At 36.2% G+C, this 25897-nt stretch overlaps 1 protein-coding gene across 1 annotated transcript in view; it reads left to right on the forward strand.

Annotated features, from left to right (window-relative positions):
- The window catches only part of LOC125242036 (angiotensin-converting enzyme-like), a 294233-nt gene that overhangs the window by 24429 nt on the left and 243907 nt on the right, over positions 1–25897 (forward strand). Inside the window, exons 2-7 of the mRNA XM_048150745.1 lie at positions 2271–2429; positions 3140–3380; positions 6011–6093; positions 6352–6558; positions 7201–7370; positions 20966–21090. Of these exons, the coding sequence (XP_048006702.1) occupies positions 2271–2429; positions 3140–3380; positions 6011–6093; positions 6352–6558; positions 7201–7370; positions 20966–21090 (985 nt within the window). The remainder of the gene's footprint in view (positions 1–2270; positions 2430–3139; positions 3381–6010; positions 6094–6351; positions 6559–7200; positions 7371–20965; positions 21091–25897) is intronic.

Here is a 25897-nt window from a genome sequence, read left to right on the forward strand (position 1 = left end):
CTTGAAATGTGCATGCTCGTGGCGATGTAGCAAATAGGTGATCTGTAGATGCTGGTGTGTTTATACTATTGATGATTGCTTTGAATTTTTGAGCCTGGAATATCGTTGAGCCATTTTTTACTGTAACAAACAAATATACTTAATTATGGCTAATAATTTTGTTATATTAATGCACAAGAAATTTATCCACTAGCAATCATAGTTTTTATATTGTATCTTAAATTAGTAATTGTGTCTTGTAGATCACAAAAATAGCAATTACTAAAAATAATTATACAAAAAATAACCTTAATCTTTATTAGCGCTGTTTATAGGTATTTTACAAAAAAATAGAGTAAAATGTCTTTTTCATAGAATTTCATCAAAATTGTGTAGGTTTATGTGCTAAATTTAAATGGAACAATGGTATTAAACGTAATATGTTTAGAAGGTAATTAATCATTAACTGTTTTGTAATTTTAATTACCGCAAAGCATGACATAAAACTTAAAGTGACAATAATCAGTCAACGCGCTTAAAGCTACCATTACCAGTTAAAGTGGCTTTAAACTCATAACAGCGGTATTCCATTTCTTTGCAAGCGTAATTATGGTAATTCATACAATCAAAAATGACACTAAACAGATAATGACGATTCATTCATGCAAATTATTTTTAGCGAGTTAAGACCATAACGTCATTTTAAGTAAAAGTACAGTACAACTTTATTTTTAACCTGCATTAAGCCTAATAGTTTAAAGCCAAACCGTCATTACGTGCACAGTGTCACTATACCTATCTCAAAACGTTTAGAATCGTTAAAGTACTAGTGTCATTATAGCAAAAATGACAGTGTTACTTTAAAATGAAACTCAATATTGAATAGTTATTACAAGTTCAAAGTGACACTTTAAGGATTGATACAATGTTCCATAAGAAAATTGTCATACTTACCATTCAATCTCGCGGAACACCGTCACTAAACACAAAATGACAACTTTCGTCTTAGAGTTCACTACATTTTGATCGGCGTCTAGGTCATTAATGCAAACATGACATTGTTCCCGCCCCCCACGCGTCTATTCCCACTATTCGCCATAGTGACATTAGCGCCCCCTGTCGCTTCTAAGCGAGCTAAATCGATAGGTGTCTTTGCATTGCGTTCGTTATGAATGCGCGACCTAGATGGCGTTGTTAACTAAAAACCTATGTTTTTTGGATAGTGTCACTATGTTTTTCAAGGAGCGACGTGACAATTTTGTTGAATCCAATAACCTCCAAATCAGTCATGAAACTTCAGAAACCCAGTTGTTTTTAGCAGCTGCGGTCCACGTTTCTAACATAACCTACCCACGCCACTTAGCACTTAGCTTCTTTCAATGCCACGCTTTTCCTGACACCTCCTTTTACAGCTGTCATAAACGCCCGCCATTTTCGGCAGGATTTCATGCTCCTCACCGAGTGACGGTGACACGTACGTTGACAAGCTCGTCACGGCCAGTCATTGTTGGGTGGCCGTGACACCGTGGATATAGTTTTTATTGTAAATTGTAACGCGGTGATGCAAAGAGCCTTCTAGATTATGTGTAAAGGGCAAAGATGGACCTTAACTTGACACGTGCTAATTCCTTTTCAGAATTACAAAACTGCATTAAAATGATTTCTGACATGATACAAGGAAACGGCTTGAATTAATGCAATATCGTGATTAGGTAGTTTAATTAGTCAAAGGTTTTGGTTTGTTGGTTCAATAATGACATGTTGTTGATGTAAAGCAAATTCCCTTCGCATTTTCACGGGAAGGTACGAACGTGTCATGCTCTTTCAGTTAGCCAAGAAGTGCATAGACTGAATCAGCACGACAAAGATGAATGTTTCTGAGAAAATACTATGGAACACTATAATTATTATGGCTGTACCTACATATGGTACTTAACTACATAAATTCACGCCTGTATTGCCAAAAGGAAAAAAAACAAATGACACTGCATGTATCTGTAGGTATTGCTTTATCTCCAAAAGTTCTTAAAAGACAAAGCAGTTAAGTCATTTTCATAGTTCTTTAAGGAAGATCTTTCATCATTCGCTTGCCCTTATTCCAATTATTTGGGATCGGCGCAGCATGCTCTTCAGAATTCCATATCTCTCTATTGCCTGTCATCTCATCAAGTCATCATCTACTTACTTTCGTTTCATTTACATCTCTCACACAGTCAATACATCTTTTCTTTGGTTCCTCTCCCCCTTTTATTTATAAGAAATATCTTTAAAAAACTTTATTTATTTTCCAGTTGGACGCCCAACAGCGCTACACACTCTTCCAGCGAGGTCTCTGGGAGACGGCCCAACAGATTCCAAAAGGGGGTATCAGAGATTTCCCCACGTACAGACAGTTGAGACTGCTGTCCATCATAGGACCTGCGGCTTTGCCACCTGATCAACTTGATAGGGTAAGTTATTTCTTGCCCAAAATCTACTTTTGGACTTTTGTTTCTTCTCTTAGTTATACACATCATTTAATTAAATTATTACGTTTTTGTAATTTTTTTGTCTTTAAAAACTGCTAAATTAATACTGCCCAACCAAGCGTAACTATAGAAAAAGTAGTCTATTAGCGTAGTTTAAAGATGTAGTCCGAAAAGATTTGCCTTTGTATTGTTACGGAAACGTACGAACAAGCTCTACAAATACGAAAGTTTCCGAAAAAATACGCATCAAGAACTTCAAATATTTTATGCATTTTGAATACATTGTTCTTATTATTTATAGGGCTAATATTATAGGGTTAATATAAAGAAACTTAGATAGTCCCTTGGGGTATTGTACTAAAGATGCGCTATTTCTACAATTTATCGCAATCGTGATATTCCGGATACTTCTTGTGAGAAAGTCGCCAGCTTTTCGGTCACTAGTTACGTCAACCGGACGCTTCGCGATTTCTATAAAAAAAACTCATTATATCCTAGTTTTTCTCTATCTCTCTCTCGTGGCCTAAGAGCCTTATCCCTGTTTTTGGGGACGCTCTGTTCTGGGTTGTCTCTGATGTGATATTCGCATCTTTCGTTGTATCCTTATTTGTTACGGTAAAAATACTAACAGCATCTAAAAGCAATTCAATTTCATTGAACCACACATAACTTTTCCGTTTAATTTTTTTCAGTACAACCGCCTCATCAACGACATGCTGGCTGTCTACAACAACGCTGAAATTTGCGCCTACAACGAGCCCTTCAAATGCGGACTCCATCTCCAACCAGAGCTCCAGCACATCATGTCTCACTCCAGAGACTGGGACGAGTTGCAACATGTCTGGACCGAGTGGAGAAGGAACACTGGAAGAAGGATTAGAGACCTTTATGAGCAGTTGGTTGAGCTTACAAATCATGCTGCAAGACTTAACAGTAAGTTTCTAAAATACATTTGTCAATCAAAATCTTTGAGCAGAAGTTCAGCACATCATGTCACACTCCAGAGATTGGGACGAGTTGCTACATGTCTGGACCGAGTGGAGAAGAAACACTGGAAGGAGGATTAGAGACCTTTATGAACAGTTGAAACGAATCATGCTGCAAGACTTAACAGTAAGTTTATTTCTATAGTCCATCTGCAAACAGAGCTCCAACACATCATGTCACACTCCAGAGCCTGGGACGAGTTGCAACATGTTTGGACTGAGTGGAGAAGAAATAATGAAAGATGGATCAGGGACCTTTTTTCTTCTTCCTTGTCTAAATGAGACATCTTTATCGAGAGCTGCAATATATGATGTCATACTCAAGGGATTGGGGCGAATTGCAACATGTCTGGACTTACTATAACGTACTATAACTGAAATACGAACAAATTATGAACGTTTTCGATAGAATATGATGGAAAAGGATTATTTAATACAATATTTAGTAATATTACATTTATGAACTTTACCTTTCTGGTGGCGGTATTTAAGTTAAAGAAATCAGTACAAATATGATGTTTATGTACTTCTAATTTACTGTTTCTTATTATTTTACTATTCCTCCTCAACTTTATTACGGCTAGAATTTTCTGTATAACATTAGTTAAATTAGTGGTAATTAAAATTTATACCACTTGCCTACACATATAAAAACGCAATTTGCACTTATTTTTATGCGAATTACCTATTAGAGCGAGCTAATACTTAAGTGACGAGTACATTTTGCTTGAAAACTATATAAGTACGCGCCTTCTTGCTCGTGTGCAGTTTGTAAACAACACAGATTTAATTATTATTATGTGATACATGATAAATTAATAGGACAATTTATATGATAAATTAAATAAATAGTCACTATAAAATGCCTGTCTATTAAACTTGACAGCTGTAATGCGTGATTTACTGTTATTCAAGTGATAAATTATGTATAGGTTTATTTTTCTTGGAAATATTTGTAATATGTGCAAACTACACAAAACTTATTTTGTATGCAATGATCGTCCACTACCGAGTTGAATAAGTATTTCAATTAAAATCGGATGTTTTTAAATACCTATATCTGTGGTGAACATTTGCGGTAACTTTTCTGGTAGGCGCATTACTTTTTATAATTTACCTATTGTCCCAGGAGATCTGTAAGAACCTCTTTTTGACACATGACAGCGTCCACAAAACGTAAACTCACGCAACCTAATGAAATTTTACGCAACCTAATAATATTAAAAAAAATCAAGTAATTAAAAACAACATTTCGCTTACTTTAAACATAATCTAACACATGTTACATTTTTGCGGATCGTCGTTAGTGAGTATTTTACGATATTAATTTATCACGCAGGATTTACTTATTATGTCATTTATCATTCATTTTTATCAGGGAGACTAGAGATAAGGAGGAAAGTCTGTCGAAGTAGAACAGTCGTAAAAATGACCGGCTGAGGCCTTGTAATTGCAGTTACAAATCTCTCCGCTTGGAGCGCATGTCTCGCTCAATGATCAGCGATGTGAGATGACATTATAGACGTTCTTTCTCTAGGCTGATTTCGTCAGACTGAACATGTCAAGACGTAGTCCCGTGGTAGTGCGCTGGCTTCGTACGCAGATATTCTCGGGTTCGATTCTGACAGCGATCTTTTTGCTTTTTGTTTTTTTTTTATACATTAATTTTCTTTTTGTGTATTTCATTTGTGTTTATTTATTGTTTTATTCATACAAATGTTAACTTAAGCTCTTTTACATTGTTTGCCCCATCTTAGGATTCTTCGGTAATGTTGTAAGTCTTGCGAATGAAATTTCGAAAAGTTGTAACAAAACAAAATATTTTTGGACATTAAAAAAATAAAACAATTCAAGAAAAATATTAGTAGATAAAAATAAAAAAGGTCTCATCAGGATTTGAACCCGGGACCTCTTGCTCCGTAGGCGGGGTCACTACCGAGAAGGCAAAGAGATTGTCAAACCCTTATGCACCTGCGATTGCAGCGCCACCTATCTTTTCCTCTATATGTGCACTTCTGATACTTAAAGCTTTCGCTCCTTATATTTCTAATCTCCATAATTTTTATTTTTAAACTAGTGCTGTGGCAGAGTCTGTCATTTCGATTCAAATGACGTTTCAGTAAGTTGATAGAAATCGTATATTTGTTTAAGCGCCTCCTTGTACATAAGGCCTAATCGATTCAACCAATTCGAAATGAATCGTTCGATTTGGCAAACGATACGTCTTAGACACATCGCAATATACTTCAAAACAAATTTGTCAAAAATGTGAACTTACAGATCCGGGACAGTACTATAATTATACCGGCCGACGACCGGTCTGGTTCAGTCGGTAGTGACCCTGCCTGCTAAACCGCGGTTCTGGGTTCGATTCCCGGTAAGGGCATTTATTTGTGTGATGAGCACAGATATTTGTTCCTGAGTCATGGATGTATTTATCTATTTAAGTATGTATATCGTCGCTTAGTACCCATAGTACAAGCTTTGCTTAGTTTGGGGCTAAGTTGATCTGTGTAAGGTGTCCCGTCCCCAATATTTATTTTATATGTGTACAATAATATTTCCATTATTTTCCAGATTTCACGGATGCCTCGGCTTACTGGATGTTCCCCTACGAATCCCAGAACATGAGACAGGAAGTCGATGAAGTTTGGGAACAGGTAAAATATCATCTTGGGATATTTTAGAGTTTAATATTTAGGGCACAATTACAAGTTCAGTAACAGAACAAGTTACAAGCAATACAGAAAAAGCAACATGCCATTTAAAAATATTGATGAATTATTCATAATCGTAACTGTGTACAGTTATGATTGTGCGATTATCTCAGAATTTCCTGATAGGTAAATCGCTGTTATGTTTCGATAGGTATGTTATCATTTAATGTTGTTAGATTTTTTTGGTTAAACATTTTCCAGATTAAGCCTCTCTACGAAGTCCTCCACGCCTACGTCCGCCGTCGTCTTCGAGAGGCCTACGGCCCCGAGCGAATCTCCCGTTCGGCCCCCATCCCAGCACACATACTTGGAGACATGTGGGGACAGAGCTGGGCTGGCATCGTCCCTTTCACACTGCCGTACCCTGGAAAGAACCTGCTAGATATTTCAGCTGAGATGAATCAACAGGTATGTTAACTTAGTGAGGTCTACTTACCACCCCGAGCATGTCTTCCATTAAATATATATTCTAGCTCATATTCTCGAAGACATGTGGGAACAGAGCTGGGCTACCGTAGCCAGGAAGGAACCTGCTAGATTTGTCAGCTGAGATGAATCAACAGGTATGTAATCTTAGCGAGGCTCTACCACCTCGAGCGCGTCTTCCATTGGACCTCTATCCTAGATCACATTCTTGGGGACATGGGGAGATAGAGCTTGGCTGGCATCGTGCCTTTCACACTACTGTGCCCAGGAAAGAACCTGCTGGATTTTTCAGCTGAGATGAATCAACAGGTACAACAAATTAGGCTGTAAAAAATGCTGAGAATCATGAATCTTTTCACATCCTGTCTGTTTATCCGTTGTAAAAACAGTATATACTCGTAGTGAAATATTGTTGCAAAGTGGTTTGGCAAAAGATATGTAATAAGGTTAAGCTTTACGTTCCGAATAAACATTTTTTTTTACCTGTCGATTTTCTGAACTTTGTCGTTATTCTCTTAGAAAAATCGCGGGTCTGTATTGATTTCGCAGATAAATCCCGAACAATGCTTGCCTCTCGTGTAATCTTCTAGTACAATTAATAAAAATAATGTAATCAAATTTCAGGGCTACACCCCACTGACGATGTTCCAACTGGCCGAAGAGTTCTTCGTCTCCATGAACATGTCCGCCATGCCAGCAGACTTCTGGCCCCTGAGCGTGATAGAACAGCCCCCAGACCGTCATATCCACTGCCAGCCCTCAGCCTGGGACTTCTGCAATAGACATGACTACCGGTAAGTCGTCTAAACTTGTCACAATCTATTTCTTAGCATCGTCTTGAGTGGATCTTGCCTCTGCACTGGGTATGTCAGCAGCCAAATTATCTCTTTTGCTTCTCATGAATTCATTCAATCATTATCATTAATTAATTTATTAAATTTTCCACGTTAGACATGTTTACAATACCACCACTGCTGATCCTTAAGAGGGGGTCGTACGAAATCCTCGAAAAGAGCATTCGGCGTTTAACAAATGCTGCTCACATTTCTCAATAAAATGGAATAAAATAAATGTAGTTATTATCTTAAAGAGTGTGTCTACAACTTTTGACTATTTAGAATCTCTAATTATTAAGGGTATAATAAATAAACCCACGCAAAGTTGACCCAAAATGAGAAAAACGTATGTCGCCGTTTAGTAAACTTTGTTAAAAAAATTCAATACTTTAGTTATAACATTACGTGATTCTAAAAGCCAGATAAATGGACTAGAAGTTTCGAGGTTTTTTATATTTTTCCTCTCAAAGGCAACACAGAAATTTTACCTTAAATTTAAACTATCGTAAAATTTCCATACATTCGCCATTGCTGTCAGAATTCTCCTTTCGATTAGACGCCGTGAGCGGCTCATCGGAGGCAGACGTGTCGCCGGTCGCTCCGTGTTGACAATTAAATTTGACAAATATTTTGACAGAAAATAGTGTACGTACACGAAAAACCATACCAGTGTAAAACTGTGCTCAAAATAAATAGGGTAAATCAAATATGTCAGGTGGAGATCCAATCTCATTTAAAGTTTAAAGGTGCATGGCTTGTGCATAAAAAATAAATAAAAATATATCACATTATTAAAGAAAATAACGAACACAACCGAATGAGTATAAATTATTTCATTCTAGTTCGGTTAAATTGAAAAAAGTTTCATGTTTTCTTTTACTCATTGGAATACATTTTCATTACGCTGGTATTAACAGTACGTCATTTTAAAAATATATATGACAGCACCTACGTCAAATTTTGTCAACCAAACTTCACAGGTTGTATGTAAACAATTACAATTTAATTTATCCATACATATTTAGATACTTATTAATCGATTCTTACTTAGAATAGAAAAAAGGGAATGCGAGCGGGTATAGGTATAGTGCTTCTGGTTCAAATTTAATTGTATATATAAAACAATGTCTCAATTTCATTAAAGATTTACTCTGTGCATACCGCGAATAGTGGGAACGTTTATCGACAAAAAGAGGCCAAACCTTTTTTTTCTTGACCAAAGCATGAAACTTGGCACAGTTGTTCCTTATATCAAAATAAGCCGATTAAGATCGGGAGCCTTCGGGAGCCTCCCCTGGGGCTCGGGAGGGGGTCAAAGTACCGCTTCACCCGGCTTGCTTTGAAAAATTCTAACATACCCCGTTTAGTTCATAGGTCATGTTTGGTATCGTTTTCGAGTAAATCAATAACGTAGAATTCATTTTTGGTACTAAAATTATAATTTAATGGTAAAAAAAAAAAAAAATGAAAAGTTTGAAATTTTCATCTATGATTTATAAATTCAAGTCATCATAAATGTGAAACTGTTTGCTTTTTCTACAAATAAAAAAATATGATATGAAAGCCTATTTAATATAGATTATGAATAATATAACTTTTACTAACGTTAAGTTTTAGAAAAAAAATCTTTAAGCCGCGCGGCGTCCCGACGCCGCGAGCGTAATTTTAAAATGCCTTTATTTTAAAAAACTCTATTAGAACCCGTTTAGTTATTAGGTCATGTTTAGTATCGTTTTCGAGTAAATAAATAACGTAGAATTTAGTTTTAGTACTAAAATGACCATTTAATGTTAAATGAAATTAAAAAAAAAAATCTGTGAGTTGCAAATTCAAGTCACCATAAACGGTTTGCTTTTTCTATAAATATAAAAATATGATATTAAAGCCTATTCACAAAGGATAGTACGCGTTCACCTATGCGAGCTTATACTGTGTGCGGGGAACGCGCCTCTTTCATATATTTGATCGCCAGTGTCAGAGGTGTGTTAATGCATAAATAGAAAAAGATTCATTATTATTGACTCCGGTGTCGACAACGGCAACACTCGGGTCGGGCCACACGATCTAAAGACCGACTGTACCTGTTATTTATTCATTGTAGTGAATCCTGTAAGAAATTTATATAATAGTATTTTATACAATCGTGATATAATACAAAACTTTTCAGTCGAGTACCATGTGTAGTACGGTACGAGAGTGAAAAGCTTAATTATATCACTATTGTATACAATACTTTTTCTACGAGTCTATCTTCATCATCAATGGACGGAAATATCACCATTCATGCAAGTTAAAATTAATGTCAATAGAGTCGTTCACCGTTGTATCAACATCGAATTACCTAGCAACCATTTGTTTGTAATAACCGTCTCTGATTGGCCGATAACGCGACAGATAAAAAAAATGTGTTTCAGATGCAGGAAAATTTGCCAGATATCGCAAATTAGTATAGAAATTGTATGAAGTTCTATTTTTGAAATTATTATAGTTAACTAAAGTCAATTAATTATAATGAGCTTATTATAATTGAGTCGGAACTGCCATAGAGTATCCAACACTGAAAAGTTAGCACTTATAGTTTAGTCTGTGGTGTCCTAATTGACAGATTACTCATACTCATACTATACATTCCCTTCGCAGAGACATAGCTGGGTACATATGCATTATGCAACTACATAAAGAGGGCTCTACCCTCTTTATGCAGTTGCATCGGTGTTTGCAACCTGATTTACATTTACATCTTGTAACTTCTAAGCACTACTACTTCCTATACTACCTTCCTACTTTCTATACTGGCCACTTCAGTGTTGCCTGACTGGGATGGAAGGAAGAAGGAGACGAATGGGTACCACACTACCCATTCGTCTCCTTCTTCCTTCCATCCCCAAGAAGACGGACTTGGCAAATTTTGGTGTGGCACCAACGCCTGACTCCAAACAAGAACGCCCTAAGTCCCATTTCTCAAAACTGAAAGTTACAAGTTACAAGCGGAAGTCTCTTTGCAACTTGTCATATTAGACATTGACAACCAGTTGAAAATTGTAACTTGTAGCTTCGAGAAATGGGCCCCTGGTACACTGTGCGCAGTATATGCTGATGCAAGGCAGCCTCTGAAGGAGGTGTGTTCTCCAATTGTCGATCTTTTCTGGTACCTAAAGAGGTAGGTACTTCGACCACTCATTCACCGTTACGCAACGACTTGGTCTGAAACAATATGTGCATTATCATTTTAGAGTCTACAACTATCAAATTACAACTTTTTGGTGGATCACGTAACCTTCAGTATTACCCACTTACGTTACGTATCATACAAAATTATTACAAACTTCAGTAGAATCTGATTTGCCTCTGATATTGCTCCATCTTGTAATAGTTTGACACCTTGGGTGGCCTGGCTAAGCTTCAAAGCCAAAAGAAAACGTTTCTAGATTAGACATAGTATGGGATAGGTACGATAAACGCAGCTTGAAACGATCAACAAGGAAGAAACATGGCCACCCAAGACTTCAAACTATTACGAGATGGAGCAATATCATAGATAGGCTAATCAGATTCTACTAAAGTTTGTAATTATTTTGTATGATAGGTAAGTGTGTAATAGTGAAGGTGATCCACCAAAATGTTGTAATTTGACAGTTGCAGAATCTGTTTAAATAAAATGACAATGCACATATTGTTTCAGATCAAGGGTCCTTACGCAGCAGTGAATGAGTGCCGGAAGAACCTCTTTACTAGAAAAAATCGACACTTGGAGAACATACCTCCTTCCGAGGCTGCCTTACTTCATCATATACTGCCATTTGTCTAAGACTGGGGCTAAAGACATGCCAACCACACCCTTGCTGCCGACGCATTAGGACACCACGGACTCCACTGCCGGTCTAGTGCTGGCCGAATTTTGTGACACGCTGCACTTAACGATTTAATCCACAAGGCTCTCGGCACAGCGAACATACCGACAACCCTCGAACCTGTCGGCTTGTCAGCAGCAGACGGAAAGCGGCCTGATGGTTGCTCGCTTTTGCCTTGGTTTCTGGGACGACCCTTGGCGCGTGACCTGTATGGATACCTTGGCTCCGTCCAACGTCTAACGTTCGGCCCAGAAACCAGGGACTGCTGCTGCAAAACGCCCAGTTTAAACGCGCAAATATGCATTTTTAAAAAACAATTACATATTTGCGGCAATTGCATTTGAAACATTTGGACCATGGTCATTAGACACCAAGCAGTTCGTGAAGGAAGTTTCCACCAAACTTGTCTGGGCGTTTGGTGACATACGCATAGGCTTTTACATCATATTTTTTATTTAAAGAAAAAGCAAACAGTTGACATTTTTGTTGACTTGAATTTGCAAATATAGATGAATATTTTTTTTTTATTTATTTACCATTAAATTATAATTGTAGTACCAAAACTAAATTCTTTGTTATTAATTTACTCGAAAACTATATCAAACATGACCTAATAGCTAAACCGGGTCTAATAGAGTTTTTAAAATAGAGGTATTTTTAAATTACGCTCGCGGCGTCCCGACGCCGCGCGTCTTAAAGTAATTTTTTTGTCGAACTTAACGTTTGTGAAGGTGGATAAAAGTTATATTTTTTATAATCTATATTAAATAGGCTTTCATATCATATTTTTTATTTATAGAAAAAGCAAACAGTTTGTCATTTATGATGACTTGAATTTGTAAATCATGGATGAAAATTTCAAATTTTTTAATTTTTTTTAATTTTACTTACCATTAAATCATAATTTTAGTACCAAAAATGAATTCTACGTTATTGATTTACTCGAAAACGATATCAAACATGACCTAATAGCTAAACGGGGTCTAATAGAGTTTCTAAAATAAAGGCATTTTAAAATTACGCTCGCGGCGTCCCGACGCCGCGCGTCTTAAAGTAATTTTTTTGTGGAACTTAACGTTAGTAAAGGTGGGTAAAAGTTATATTATTCATAATCTATATTAAATAGGCTTTCATATCATATTTTTTTATTTGTAGAAAAAGCAAACAGTTTCACATTTATGATGACTTGAATTTGTAAATCATAGATGAAAATTTCAAACTTTTCATTTTTTTTTATTTTATTTACCATTAAATTATAATTTTAGTACCAAAAATGAATTCTACGTTATTGATTTACTCGAAAACGATACCAAACATGACCTATGAACTAAACGGGTTATGTTAGAATTTTTCAAAGCAAGCCGGGTGAAGCGGTACTTTGACCCCCCCTCCCGAGCCCCAGGGGGGAGGCTCCCGAAGGCTCCCGATCTTAATCGGCTTATTTTGATATAAGGAACAACTGTGCCAAGTTTCATGCTTTGGTCAAAAAATTTAAGGTTTTTCAATAAACTCCCCAGCTAGAACACGTAACCGTAAGTTGAAAACAATAATAAATTATAAAGTACCTAAATACATCGTTGTTTAGAAAGCGCTTGTTTTGAATGGCACTTCTCCACTCAACTAGACCAAATATTCATGGAATACCAGCTGGTGACCAGCATAAAATGACTATGAACGGCCGTGCAAAAATATCTGATTTTCTATAGGGGGCCATAAGTATATGACGACATGTTCCCGGCAAAAATTGGTGATGCTCCGTGACCGTCAAAAACATCGTCTCTCTTTCTAGCGTCTCGCGAGCGTAGCGTCGGGCCAACTGTATGGAAAAAGCCGCCGCGTCAGCCCGGCTTAGTCATACAGTTGGCCCGACGCTACGATCGCAAGACGGTAGATGTGAGAGGGTCCTTATCCGGATAAATATCTGATCGGGTCGCTTAAAATTTTTTGATTTGATTCCTTATAAAAACCTAAATTACACTCTCATCCGCATAAATATCTATCCATTGTTAAAGCAAATATATATCTTACGGGCTAGAAATCATTAATATGTAATTAATTTGCAATAACAAACCCTACTTAGTTGCCTTACAGCCGTAAGTTGTATGAGGTGATTTGACAGTTCATGAAAACGGTGTAGACTTATTGTCATTGGATATGTCTGTCTCATCTGTTTTTAAATTATGACAAGTAAACTTATTATATTAGTCATACTTGTTATGGAGAATTTTTGGCCAAAAGCTGCACTTTTGGATGGAAGCAAGCCGCTTTGCATGGTGATAGTAGACATCATAGTAAACGATTTTTTCCGAGGATATCGAAATTTCATCCCTTAGGAAACCGAGCGTAGTGAGGTGTTTTATGAAAATAAAAAAAATTCTATCTTTTTATTGTATCGTCCGATTTTGACAAAACGTATCTCAAATGAAATATATTGCTTTATATAATTAAAAAAAAATGAAACAAAAATTATTTTAAAAAAGTAAGAAAAAAATTAAAAAAAGTAAATTTACGTCTCGCACTGAATAACTTCAAATAATGACAGACAAAATGTACAATGTCGATATATGAGTTTCTTAAAATCAAAGACAGATAAATTCATAGTTGAAAACTAAAGACCACATCGAAATCGGATTAGCATTTCTTAAGATACAAGTTGCCAAAGTTGGGAAAATTTGCTTTATATGGCCACTTTGAAATTCCTTTGCCAGAAAGTCAGAAATAATATATTTTTCTTACACAGAAAAGTACATAGTGATAGTAGAACTCAAAATAATGTAAAAAATTCCGAGGATATCATAATTTCATCCCTTAGGACGACGAGCGTAGCGAGGTCTGTTACGAAAACCGAAAAAAAAAATCTAATTTTTTTGTGCGTCGTCCGCTTTTGACAAAACATATTTCAATTGAAAGGTATTGCTTTATGTAACTTAAAAAAAATATTGAAAAAAAAATTGGGAAAAAAATGTAAGATTTTTTTAAAAAAAACTTCAATTTTCGTATCACACTGAATAACTGCAAAAAACGGTAGACACGATGTATAATCTATAAGGGATGAAATTATGATATCCTCGGAATTTTTTATTTTATTTTGAGTTCTGCTGTCACTATGTAATTTTCTGTGTAAGAAAAATATATTATTTCTGAGTTTCTGGCAAAGGAATTTCAAAGTGGCCATATAAAGCAAATTTTCCCAACTTTGGCAACTTGTATCTTAAAAAATGCTAATCCGATTTCGATGCGGTTTTTAGTTTTCAACTACGAATTTATCTGTCTTTGATTTAAGAAAACTCATATATCGACATTGTACATTTCGTCTGTCATTCTTTGAAGTTATTCAGTGCGAGACGTAAATTTACTTTTTTTATTTTTTTTCTTACTTTTTATAATTTTTTTTTTTAATTTTTTTTTAAATTACATAAAGCCAAGCAATTACATTACCTTTCATTTGAGACACGTTTTGTCAAAATCGGACGATACAATAAAAAGATAGAATTTTTTTCATTTTCATAAAACACCTCGCTACGCTCGGCTTCCTAAGGAATGAAATTTCGATTTCCTCGGAAAATATCGTTTACTAAGACGTCTACTATCACCATGCAAAGCGGCTTGCTTCCATCTAAAAGTGCAGCTTTTTTTTTCATAACTAGTATGACTATATTGCAAGGCTTCTGATACTAGCCTTTATACAAGTTTTTATTCAACGTGCCTTGTTAGTAGGTAGGTATGTTAGTTTGAGTCAAAACGTAGAAGCTAAATTTGACCCACTTTCCGGTTTCCGATTGAGCTGAAATTTTGCACACATAAATGTAAATCAAGTGACAATGCAATATTATGGTATCATGGAGCTAATCTGATGATGGAGCAGAAAGGTGATCATAGGAACTCTGTTATGAAACGTCGTATCCCCATTGAGTCAGGGTTTTTTAGAAATGTCTCGGAGAGCAATAGATAATTGTTGAATGAAAGGTAATGTCGGCGATAATAGCTTGTGCCAAAAATGAAATTTTTGCAAAAAAAAAAACTAATTATAAATTGGGAGGTGTAATTTTTTATTATCTCTTAAATAGCATTAAGAAGAAAAACTGATCAAGAGCGCGTCAGTGTAGGGTTCCGTAGTTTCCGACATTTTACATAATGACAATTTAATAAATACCGTAATTTGGGGTGAAAAGGGTTCCGGGGGTATATAATGTTATTATATTTCTAATGTATATAATGTTACATATTCCTTCTATTTTCCGCAATCAAAGTAGGAAAATAATATATTTACAGTTTCATGTCTGTCAAAGTTGACGTTCAAATTTATTGGATTTTTACTTATTTTAATCGTTCATTATCCTTTTGAATGTGTATACACTTCTAAAGTTTATGTATAACAGAAAATCATAAGACATATTTTCATTTTTATAATGGTTTTCATGAAGAAAGCGATGCAACTGTGTTGGGGAATTTTTACGGGATGAATAAATATCCGCGGCCTGAGGGGTGAATGGGATCAGGAATGGGGGAATCGGGTCACAAAGGGGTGAATAGGTTTACGAAGGGGGGATTAGGGTCGGATGAGGGGTGAATTGGGATGCATGGTATGGTCAATGCTTGTCACATTGTATAAAAGATATATAACTTGTTACCTAAAGTGATATTTTTATGAATGACCTCTCTGTATATGGACGCAATTTATACGTCAATGTATTGCTTCGTAGTTAGACTAGATACAATAAATTAACACTTAGAAATATTAATCACACTTCTGTCAACCTCTACGTTTCTACTTAAGTCCGCAAAAATCACCCATGGTTGCTATAATATAAACGGATTACTTTAAAATAAAAATCATAAGTATGAAACTATACAACTAGGAAAGAAATAAAATTATTTTTAACCGACTTCAAAAAAGGAGGAGGTTCTCAATTCGACTGAATGTTTTTTTTTTTTTGTATGTATGTTACTCGATATCTCCGAGAATTGTGGACCGATTTGCAAAATTTTTTTTTTGATCGTACGGGTATAATCCCGAGATGGTCCCATTGGCACCAAGTCGGGGTCTGATGATGGGATCCTGGAGAAATGGAGGGAAATCTTCAAATGTTATAGGCACATGTAATGTTTTTAGTGTATTTTTCAAAGGTACACTAGTATTTACGCCTGATGGTAATAATTTTATGTGGCTGAGCTGATGATGGAAGGTCAACTCCTCAATGGTTAGGAGTTAAAGGATAATTCTTTCACTAGTGTGCATATATTCGGACTGATACATATAATATCAATAGGAACCACTAAAAATCAACAAATAAATAAACTTTTTACCAAAAAAAAATAAAACCGCCTTCAAAAATAAGCGCGTTACAAAACACGTAGAAACTAAAAAGCAAAAAATAATAAACCTTTGAATTCAGATTTCTTATCGTATTGCAATAATCTAAACATCCAAATTATAAACAAATCAATTATTTTTGGAGTCGGTACCAGCCTGTGTATGGTTGGGTGGGGCAAACAGGCAATAGCAAGGCGACGAACAGCCGACTACAAAAATAATTGATTTGTTTATAATTTGGATGTTTAGATTATTGCAATACGATAAGAAATCTGATTTCAAAGGTTTATTATTTTTTGCTTTTTAGTTTCTCCGTGTTTTGTAACGCGCTTATTTTTGAAGGCGGTTTTTTTTTGTTAAAAAGTTTATTTTATTGAATAATTTTTGATTTGTTCTTTTTCAAGTTCATATAAATAATAAATTTTAAATTCGCTCAAAGGTTGGATGAGATCCCTTATAGGGATAAGATCGCCTTTGTACGTCATAACTATACTGTATTTTTATGTCCTAACTTGTCTTATGTACAATAAAGTGTCCACATACATACATACATATATTTAAATAGATATCATACACGAAAGAAAAAAACGACAAGGCCCACGGTGGCTGAGCCGGAAATCGAACCCGGGCCTTCAGCTTACGCAGCTAACGTTATTACCACTAGGCCACCAGGCCAGGTTAAAAAAACCGGCCAAATGAGAATCTATTTTCGCACAATTGTAAAACTAAATTATTTTTACTAGTTACCTCCAAAATACCAATTAAAATTGGGCTACATAGTACATCGTTTTCTGAAGATTTTGGGTTCATGGGGTCGGAACGGGTATAAACTAACGTAATTTATAGTGAATATGGCCAAAACCGACTTTTGAACGTCGATAGCAGTTTTTTTATATGTGCCATGCTAATTTTTTACACAAAAAATCTTCCGACAGTGTGAACTTTGGTTTGTCTTTGAAAATATGACGTTTTATTTAGTAATTTTCGTTCACCCTAACGTTGGGGTGAATAGGGTCGGGAAGGGGGTGAATAGGGAAAAGTGCTAGGGTTGACTCTTTCGGATTGCGAACAAAATATCACGTGTCATATGTCACGAGCGTATTATATTTATTTGACCAAAAAAATAAGGATTTAATATGTTATGAGTAGTCGGTAATGAAATCTACACATATCATAACGCTTAACCAACCTCTACAGTTAGATGGTGCTCTGACGCGGTGAATAAGTAAGTATGGTCGTGGGCAGTGCGGATAAAGTGTCAAAATAAAAGCATAGTTTGTTGCTATTTTTCATGTTTAAATAAACTTCTAAACTAACGAAGTGGGTATTAAAGTAAAAGGTTCACAGTGAATATTAGCTTGCCAGAAATGTGTTTATCTATACCATTGTATTGAATTTTGTATCATAAAGTCAAACTAGGTATTTACTACTAATGATTTACTCTGTGGGGTGTCTTTGATCACTTGCATGGGGTAACATTGACCATAATGACACATAGTTGATTATTGTCTGATTATGTCACGGTACTTGTTGAGTTGAGGCTGATAATTGGATCTCTTCTTATGATAAATATTGAAACAATTGCAAATAAAGTTGGTTTTTTGAAGATGGTAATTTTTATTCTTGATCAAAGTAACCTCAAAATAGCGTTAAAGAGTTGTAATATTTGACTTTGCGAACCATTTTTTTTATCTTTTCTTGAGATAAAATACTTTTGTAAGGAATTACATTCGATTATCATTAAAAAAAATATAGTGTATCAAAGTAACCCCAACTTCAGTTTAAGTTTGATCACATCTTTTTTTTTCTGCGTACATTATTTTATTTATTTATTTATTCTTTATTGCACATAAAACACTAAGTACAAATGGTGGACATAATGCCTTAAGGCCTTCTCTACCAGTCAACCACTGGGTTAAAAAGAAACATTTGATACGTGCAGGCATCGTGACAGAAAACAATAATCCTGATATCACTTATTTTGTTACCTTTTTAGATTTTTAGCAGGAAAAGACTTAAAAAGTTGATGGTCCCATTTTTTTCTTTCTTAGTTACGTTACGTTGACCAACTTTGGAATTTATGGTTCTCTTACTCCTACATTTAATGGGTAAAAATACCCATTAAATGTAGAAACTAGAGAAGTTTAAATTCCCAAATCGGTCAATGTAACCCCAGTTTACGGTAGACACCGTCAACCTATTCTAATAATTATCTTTTTATTTGAAAGAAAATTCGTTACGATACTAAAATATGCAATCTAAGATAAAAATGCTTTTCATATAGTTAGAAACTTAGTTCAGATTTTTTTTGTACAACTTTTAAAAATTGTTCTACATATCAAGTTCAAAATAATTTTCCTAGAAAGTCTTATTAAAATTCTGCTTTTGAGATTTTTTCATATTTGAGAAAACAGCCCTTATGGCCTGAAATACGGCATACGGCAGTGATATTGACATTGACATATGCTTTTTCGTATTTTGATGGTATTTTGACTGCACTGTATTTTTTGCCATGCTAATTTGAACCTTATCTTTGAGCGATGTTTTTTAATTTTCAGTTACATCACAGATGTTTATGACATGACATCTAGGTATTTAGCCATTTAAAAGAAACTACAAGGGGCTTTACAGACGTGGCGACTGCAACTGGTACAGGGCCTAAGCCATAATTTAAAATTATATTGTGATTTTTATATGTATTTGTGTTTTATTTAATACTAAGTATGAGTTTCAACATTTTCAACTCTAGGAACTGAAATTAAGAGAAGAGACTCGGAAATTGGGTAAGATCAAGAGTCTGATGCAGATGGCGATGGCGGTATCGGTATTAGATAAGATATGCGATACTAGCTCTGTACTCTATTCATTAGGTTTAATTTTATACACATGCTTTATTTTTGTATTAAAATAAATGATAAAAAACCTAACGACCAAAAAGAATAAAGAAAATATCTGATAGTCTTTAATACAACCCGTATATACGTAATGCGCAGCACAGGCAGGCAATTATGGTCGCGCGATAAGTGATAAAATAGCAGGCCGTCCCTATCGCACTATTTCTAAGTGCGATAGGGACGGCCTGATTTTTTATCGTCTATCGCGCGACCATGCTTCCCGTACAGGCCTCTGAAGACCTGCAGGGCAATCATGGTCGCGCGATAAATGATAAAACATCGTGCCGTCCCTATCGCACTTACAAATAGTGCGATAGGGACAGCCTGATGTTTTATCATTTATCACGCGACCATAATTGTCTGCCTTCGGCCTTCACACGCGTCTTTGATTAATGTTTTGCAGAGATAGGCAGGCTGACGATTTTTTATCTAAATGTAGAAAAGTAACGCAAAATGAAGTGCAAAGTAATTTGAAATACACCTAGGTAAACAATCAACTGGGTAAGGAACGTTATCTACATATTTAGGTAAGTAAATTAAATTCACATGAGACATGAACAGAGAAGGAAAGCTAGATGACGCGTATTCTTTCTCTGTCTTCTTGTATGCTACCCTTTTTAGAGTTTTAATTTCTCGAAGGAGGTCAGTAGTTGACTACAAACTCAAAATAACACTCTTGAAAAAAATTAAGGGTCACTGACCTTTCACAGTAAATTGAGGTAGTGTGAGTGAAGGGTGTTTGTGTGTGTAATGGGGTAATTTGACAGATTCTGAAAATTCTCCCTGCTCTACCCCCTCTTAAGTAACATCCAGACCATCTAATCCATTGTCCGTATCGATGAAATCCAACTACATATCAAGAATATGTGGAAATTGAAAATTAAAACATTTTTATTACCAGTTTAAAAGCAGCAAAAATAAGAAAGAGTCGAACGAAGCTATCCAAATTAATAGATGTCATTGATATCAGAATGCTTTTTGAAGCATTATTTATTTTTATATCCGTAACATCCGTGAATGGACTGGAACCGTAGATGGGCGTTTTCCAAATTAAATCCCGAAATGGGTCCTAATTTTTTTTTTCTTTTACGTCACGATTTTAGTATGAACTTTCTACGAGCGTGACGTATTGGAAACTCGAATTTTGTACGGAAAATTTGGGACACATTTTTTATCTTCGGGATCGAATCAACTCGTGATTCTGAGAAGAATGAGCCCAAACACGTCCAGATCTGGTGAAATTCGATATTTGGGATTTAATTTGAAAAACGCCCAGATGCCGATAAGCTATTCAACCTCGCCAAAGATAGGGCAAAATGTGCGAAGCTGACTGCTAACCTTCTACTTTACTTTCTTCTCTCTCTCTGCTTTCTTCTACTAGTTGAAGAGGCACTTGAGAAGAAGAATATATATTTTTTTTAATCGGAAATATCTTGCAAATTGTACAAATATTAGCTTCTAATTTTATCTTCATAATTTATCTTTATGTTACAGCATCAAAATGTGCACCCACGTGGACATGAAAGACTTAATCACCGCCCACCACGAGATGGCGCACATCCAGTATTTCCTGGCATACAGGAACCAGCCCAAGGTGTTCAGGGACGGGGCTAACCCAGGTCAGTCTTATTATAGTCTTGTCAACCGGATTATGACAGTAGCTAAGAACAGCAAACTAAAGTATGGTATCCCTATGCCCTTTGAAACGAACATAAAACAGGAATGTACCAATCATAATATATCTTGTCACTAAAAAAGGCGGCAAAGTTTAAAAATCGAGGGCTGCAACACTGGGGATATGTGCGTCTTTGTTTAGTCAATTTTGACTAAAAATGAATACCGTGTCAGGCTAACATATAACAATGTTTCAGTGGTTAAAATTATTGAGTAAATATGCGGCTGTCAAACACAGCCGCATACTCAAGTGTTTCAGTTTTCCCCAGTGTTGCAGCCCTCGATTTTTAAACTTTGCCGCCTTTTTTAGTGACAAGATATGATTGGTCGTCTATGCTTTATATTTGTATCAGAATAAACTAAGACGACAAAGGTGTATGCGGGGTAAGCAAAAGCATGGAAGACAGACCCAAACGTTAACTCATTATTTACAACGATTTGCGAAATAAAAAATATCCGACCCCGGCTCAATTTGAAATAAAAATAACGTATGTAAGTTCATAGACAATTATGAATATGTATAATCAATGATACATTCGATAATGTTATCTAATTGTGTTTGAATATTTTTATGCACGAAAGCCTTTCATAATAATATGACGCCTATGAATTTGCGACGGCAAGTGCAAACGTAATGCAATATTGCTAAGACAGTTTTCTCAGGCGTTTAGGTACATGAACATGATGAGAATAAATATTAAAAATTGTATCCATAGCTTTTGCCGTTTAATGGTAAGGAATGCCCGTTTGTTTCCCCGCGGCTTCGCTCGCGTTATAAAGAGACAAAACGTCTATTCGTCGCTCCGTTTTGCCGTGAAAGACGGACTACCAAACAGACACATACACTTTCCCATTTATAATATTAGTACAAAGCACAGGTACAAAGTAATTGGGTAGTACCAAGGTGTGGAATTTATAGGATGTCTTGTGTTTCGTGACCGTGCAAAATAGTAAAAAAGTCAAACAGCAACATTATTTATTCGAACATTCAACACATCATTTGAACTAACAAGACCAACGCCATAATAACGACTGCCAACCCATGTTCTGCCCCGTGGTTGCAAAGATCAGTATCGCAGGAACAGTAGGTGACAAACAGGTCCCCGTTGCCAGGCTTGCGTTGGCAGTTCTTCTCGTTTGGACCGTCTTCGATGTAGCCGCATTGACGAACTACTCGAACTTTGCCGTAGACTGTAATAGAAAGATTATAAAGTTTAGGCACTTTTCTAACAAAAACAGACTATGAAATTAGTCTTATGCTGAAGTTTTGAAAAGTGATCTGTATTTAGTTATCACACATTTTCTTATACAAGACGTAATTGAGTAATTAAAGCATTCTATGCACTTTAGAGTCATATTCGACAGTAAAAAAACATGTTTTTAAATATGACAACGCCCTGGCCGCTCCTGGGGCCTGGGCCCTGCCACCGCTTCTAAAAGTACGTGACATGGCTAGCGCCCGCGCGCGTTTCCAGCGCCGCGCGCCGCCCAATTGGTCGCCCTAGACCATTAACGTGGCAAGGCCGTATGTTTTTATGACCATCAGCCATAAGCGTTTAGCTCACAGACATTTCGCACATAAATTCCGAAAAACTATTGGTACGAGCCGGGGTTGGAACCCGCGACCTCTGGATCGAAACGAAAGCCGCGTGCTCTTACCGCTCTACGTCACCAGCGCTTTTATATTTTACTATTCTAGTATTCTATTAATATTATTAGCGAGGAGGTTGACCACAACCAGGCTAAAAAGGGCGATATTATATTAGGTGTACAAAGTAAATACTCACTCTCCATCTTAATAGATCTGCAGATGGTCGGTTCAGACACGTTTATATGGTCAGGGGGGTCACGGAGCGAACAGTTGACCACCCCGAGGCTGAAGGGGTCAAACTCCTCCCCGCATCGGGGGTCAAAAGCGCTGTTACAGTCGTAGCAGAAGATGGAAGACGCTGGAAATAAAAAAACAATAATTATTCTCTTTCTAGCTTTTGCCTACAAAATTCCACCCCCCCATTTTAGTTAAGTGTGTGTGTGGGGGGGGGGGGGGTTAGAAAAAGACAAAAAGTAGCCTATGTCACTCTCCATCACTTCAACTATCTCCACTTAAAAACTCACGTTAATTTGTCGCTCCGTTTTGCCGTGAAAGACGGACAAACAAACACACATTTTCCCATTTATAATATTAGTATGGATATATTGTAATGTGTTACTGTAGTGATGTTTATTAAAGCCAAGTTCAACCGCGCATGTCGATATTCTGAGACTACACGTAGGGCTTCGTCCTGATCGACCTGATATCCAATATCAATTGTTAAAAAAATTTGATTCAATGTTTTTGTGTTGATACATATTTGATATACCGGGGTCTTGGTATACTCTTGGGTCGACGTCCGTTTTTCGTCACGTACCTAAATTTGTCCGATTCTTTTTTCGTCAGCCATTCTTCATTCGTCAACTTAGTCTGCAGTCATTATCGTCTTTGACCATAATCAGTTGACCTTTTTCTTATTTCGACTCAATAGTTTTTCGTCATTTCGTATTTGGTCATATTCTAACTTCGTACTGACCTAAGAAAAAACACGCAATACATAGATTTAACAGCGAACATGACGAAAGAAGGTTATGACGAGTAAAGAACGAAACGGATTAAGATAGAGATGAACAACGAAATTGGCCGTAGTTGAGAAGGACCATCGACGATCGTGACGAATAAAGAATGGCTGACGAAAGCAGAATTTGAATAATTTAGGAACGTGACGAAAAACGAACGTGTCGACCTAAGAGTATACCGGGTCTTTGGGTGCCAAAATGGACAAAACTATTTATTAAGTACATAAATACGCAAGTTATAATTCTGATCGGATGTCAAGGTAACATCTTATCAACATTTTTTATTGCAATACAACCTTCACACATTGTTATATATTATAGGCCTGTGGTATTTAATAACTCATTTCATTTCACACTTTGATTTGGTCATAGTTTTTTTGTATTTGGCTACTTTACGAGTGCATACAATCATTTTCGTAATAGCAAAGAGGATCGAGTATTATAGAGAGTTACTGTCAAAGTAAAAATGTGTAATCACAGTGCATATACTGCCATCTCTCGACACAGGCTTAAAACTTTTGACCCTCAGTTTTGACAATTTCGCCCATGTTCTTAGATTGATATGTGTTAAAATGTCAAAAATTAATATTAGCGCCATCTAGCCGAGCGTCCCCCAAAGGTGTAATGCCACCTAGGCCACCGTACCTTTTTCTATATGGTTCTGAGGTACCTACTTTTTTTTGGACTTTATCTGTCTATACGGAGTTATATATGTCTTTGGTAATAGTAATGAAACTTTATGAGTATTGGAAAGAAATGAATATGCACTATTTATATGATTGTTCAATTCTCGGTAATTATTGAGAGGCATAGAAGTACAGTATGAGTTTGTAATACGTTAATGGCGTAATCGACAAGGAAAATTACATTTATTAGCAGTGTTTCCAAACGTTTACTTATTAGATCAAAATAGTACATTACGATACTAGTGCGAAAAAACGGAAGTTCGAAACGAGTGGCGATAAATTAAAATACGACCGAAGGGAGCGAATTTCCTTTTCGCACGTGTTTCGTACGACGTTTTTCAGTACAATGGCCATCCGAAGTTTCGACCTGGCATATAATGAACCACTTCTCGCACTAGTGCGTGAAAAAAACACCATCTGTACTGAAAAAGAATTTTTCTCAAACATGCAATGAATATTGTCTTTACGTTCCTTAAAATGGGCTGGGAACTATCGCTTTTTGGGCGCAACAACTCGAGAGGACTGTAAAGGGATTTCATATTATTTTTTAGGCCTAGGCCTGCAAAGTAACTTTTTTTATAAAATATTGTCCTTTAGAGCATTTTTTTTTTATTTCATTGTATGTTTGAGAAAAGCACTATACATGCCTCGGCGTGAAAACGGATTCCCGGCCTCGTATCCCTATCCGGCCTCGCTCGCACGCTCGCTCGGCCATATATACCCACTTGGCCGGAAATCCTCATTTTCCCGGCCTCTGATGTAATGTACTATTAAAGTCAAAAATGACTTACCATACTGAACACAACTGATAAAAACCAACAAGATCACCCCCACATCGCACACAGACGCCATTGCTACCCTTGCCCTACTGCTAGCGAACACCAGTTTGAATTAGGGCGACGCAGCTAACTTAATTAGTGTATTGATTGAGCCAACGTTAGAAAATCGTATGCTATGATGATGATGTCCTGACCGATTTCCTCTCAAATTACGGGCGTCCATTGCATGCTGTGACTGGTTACTTTCAGCTGGACAGTATACCCCTTTGCCCTAACAAAGAAACAATAACTTTGTACCTTTTTTGAGAAAGATTTGCGCTATTGAGGTTCTACTTCTTTGCAAGGAATTACATACTACAGGCAAGTTGGCAACATTTTTCACAGCATCACCAATAAAACTCTTATTTTAAACGTCTAAGGCTCAGTTGAACCACCGAAAATGGAGGGGTTAACCCGGGGTCAACCCACCATTTTATATGGAATTTGACAGTTGACAGCCCGGCTGCCCTATGCAGAAATCAAGTATCTGCTTTTTGCCAAATTTTACAGTAGAGCGAAAAAACGATTTTGTTTTATTTTTCCTGATTATATGCTTATTAATTAATTGATAGCCTTTTAAACAGACGAACTTTATTATACTAGATATCATTAATAGTGTACTATAATTTTTTCTTCAA

This window comes from Leguminivora glycinivorella, unplaced genomic scaffold, assembly GCF_023078275.1.
Source record: "Leguminivora glycinivorella isolate SPB_JAAS2020 unplaced genomic scaffold, LegGlyc_1.1 Scaffold3, whole genome shotgun sequence".
Taxonomy (NCBI): Eukaryota; Metazoa; Arthropoda; class Insecta; order Lepidoptera; family Tortricidae; genus Leguminivora; species Leguminivora glycinivorella.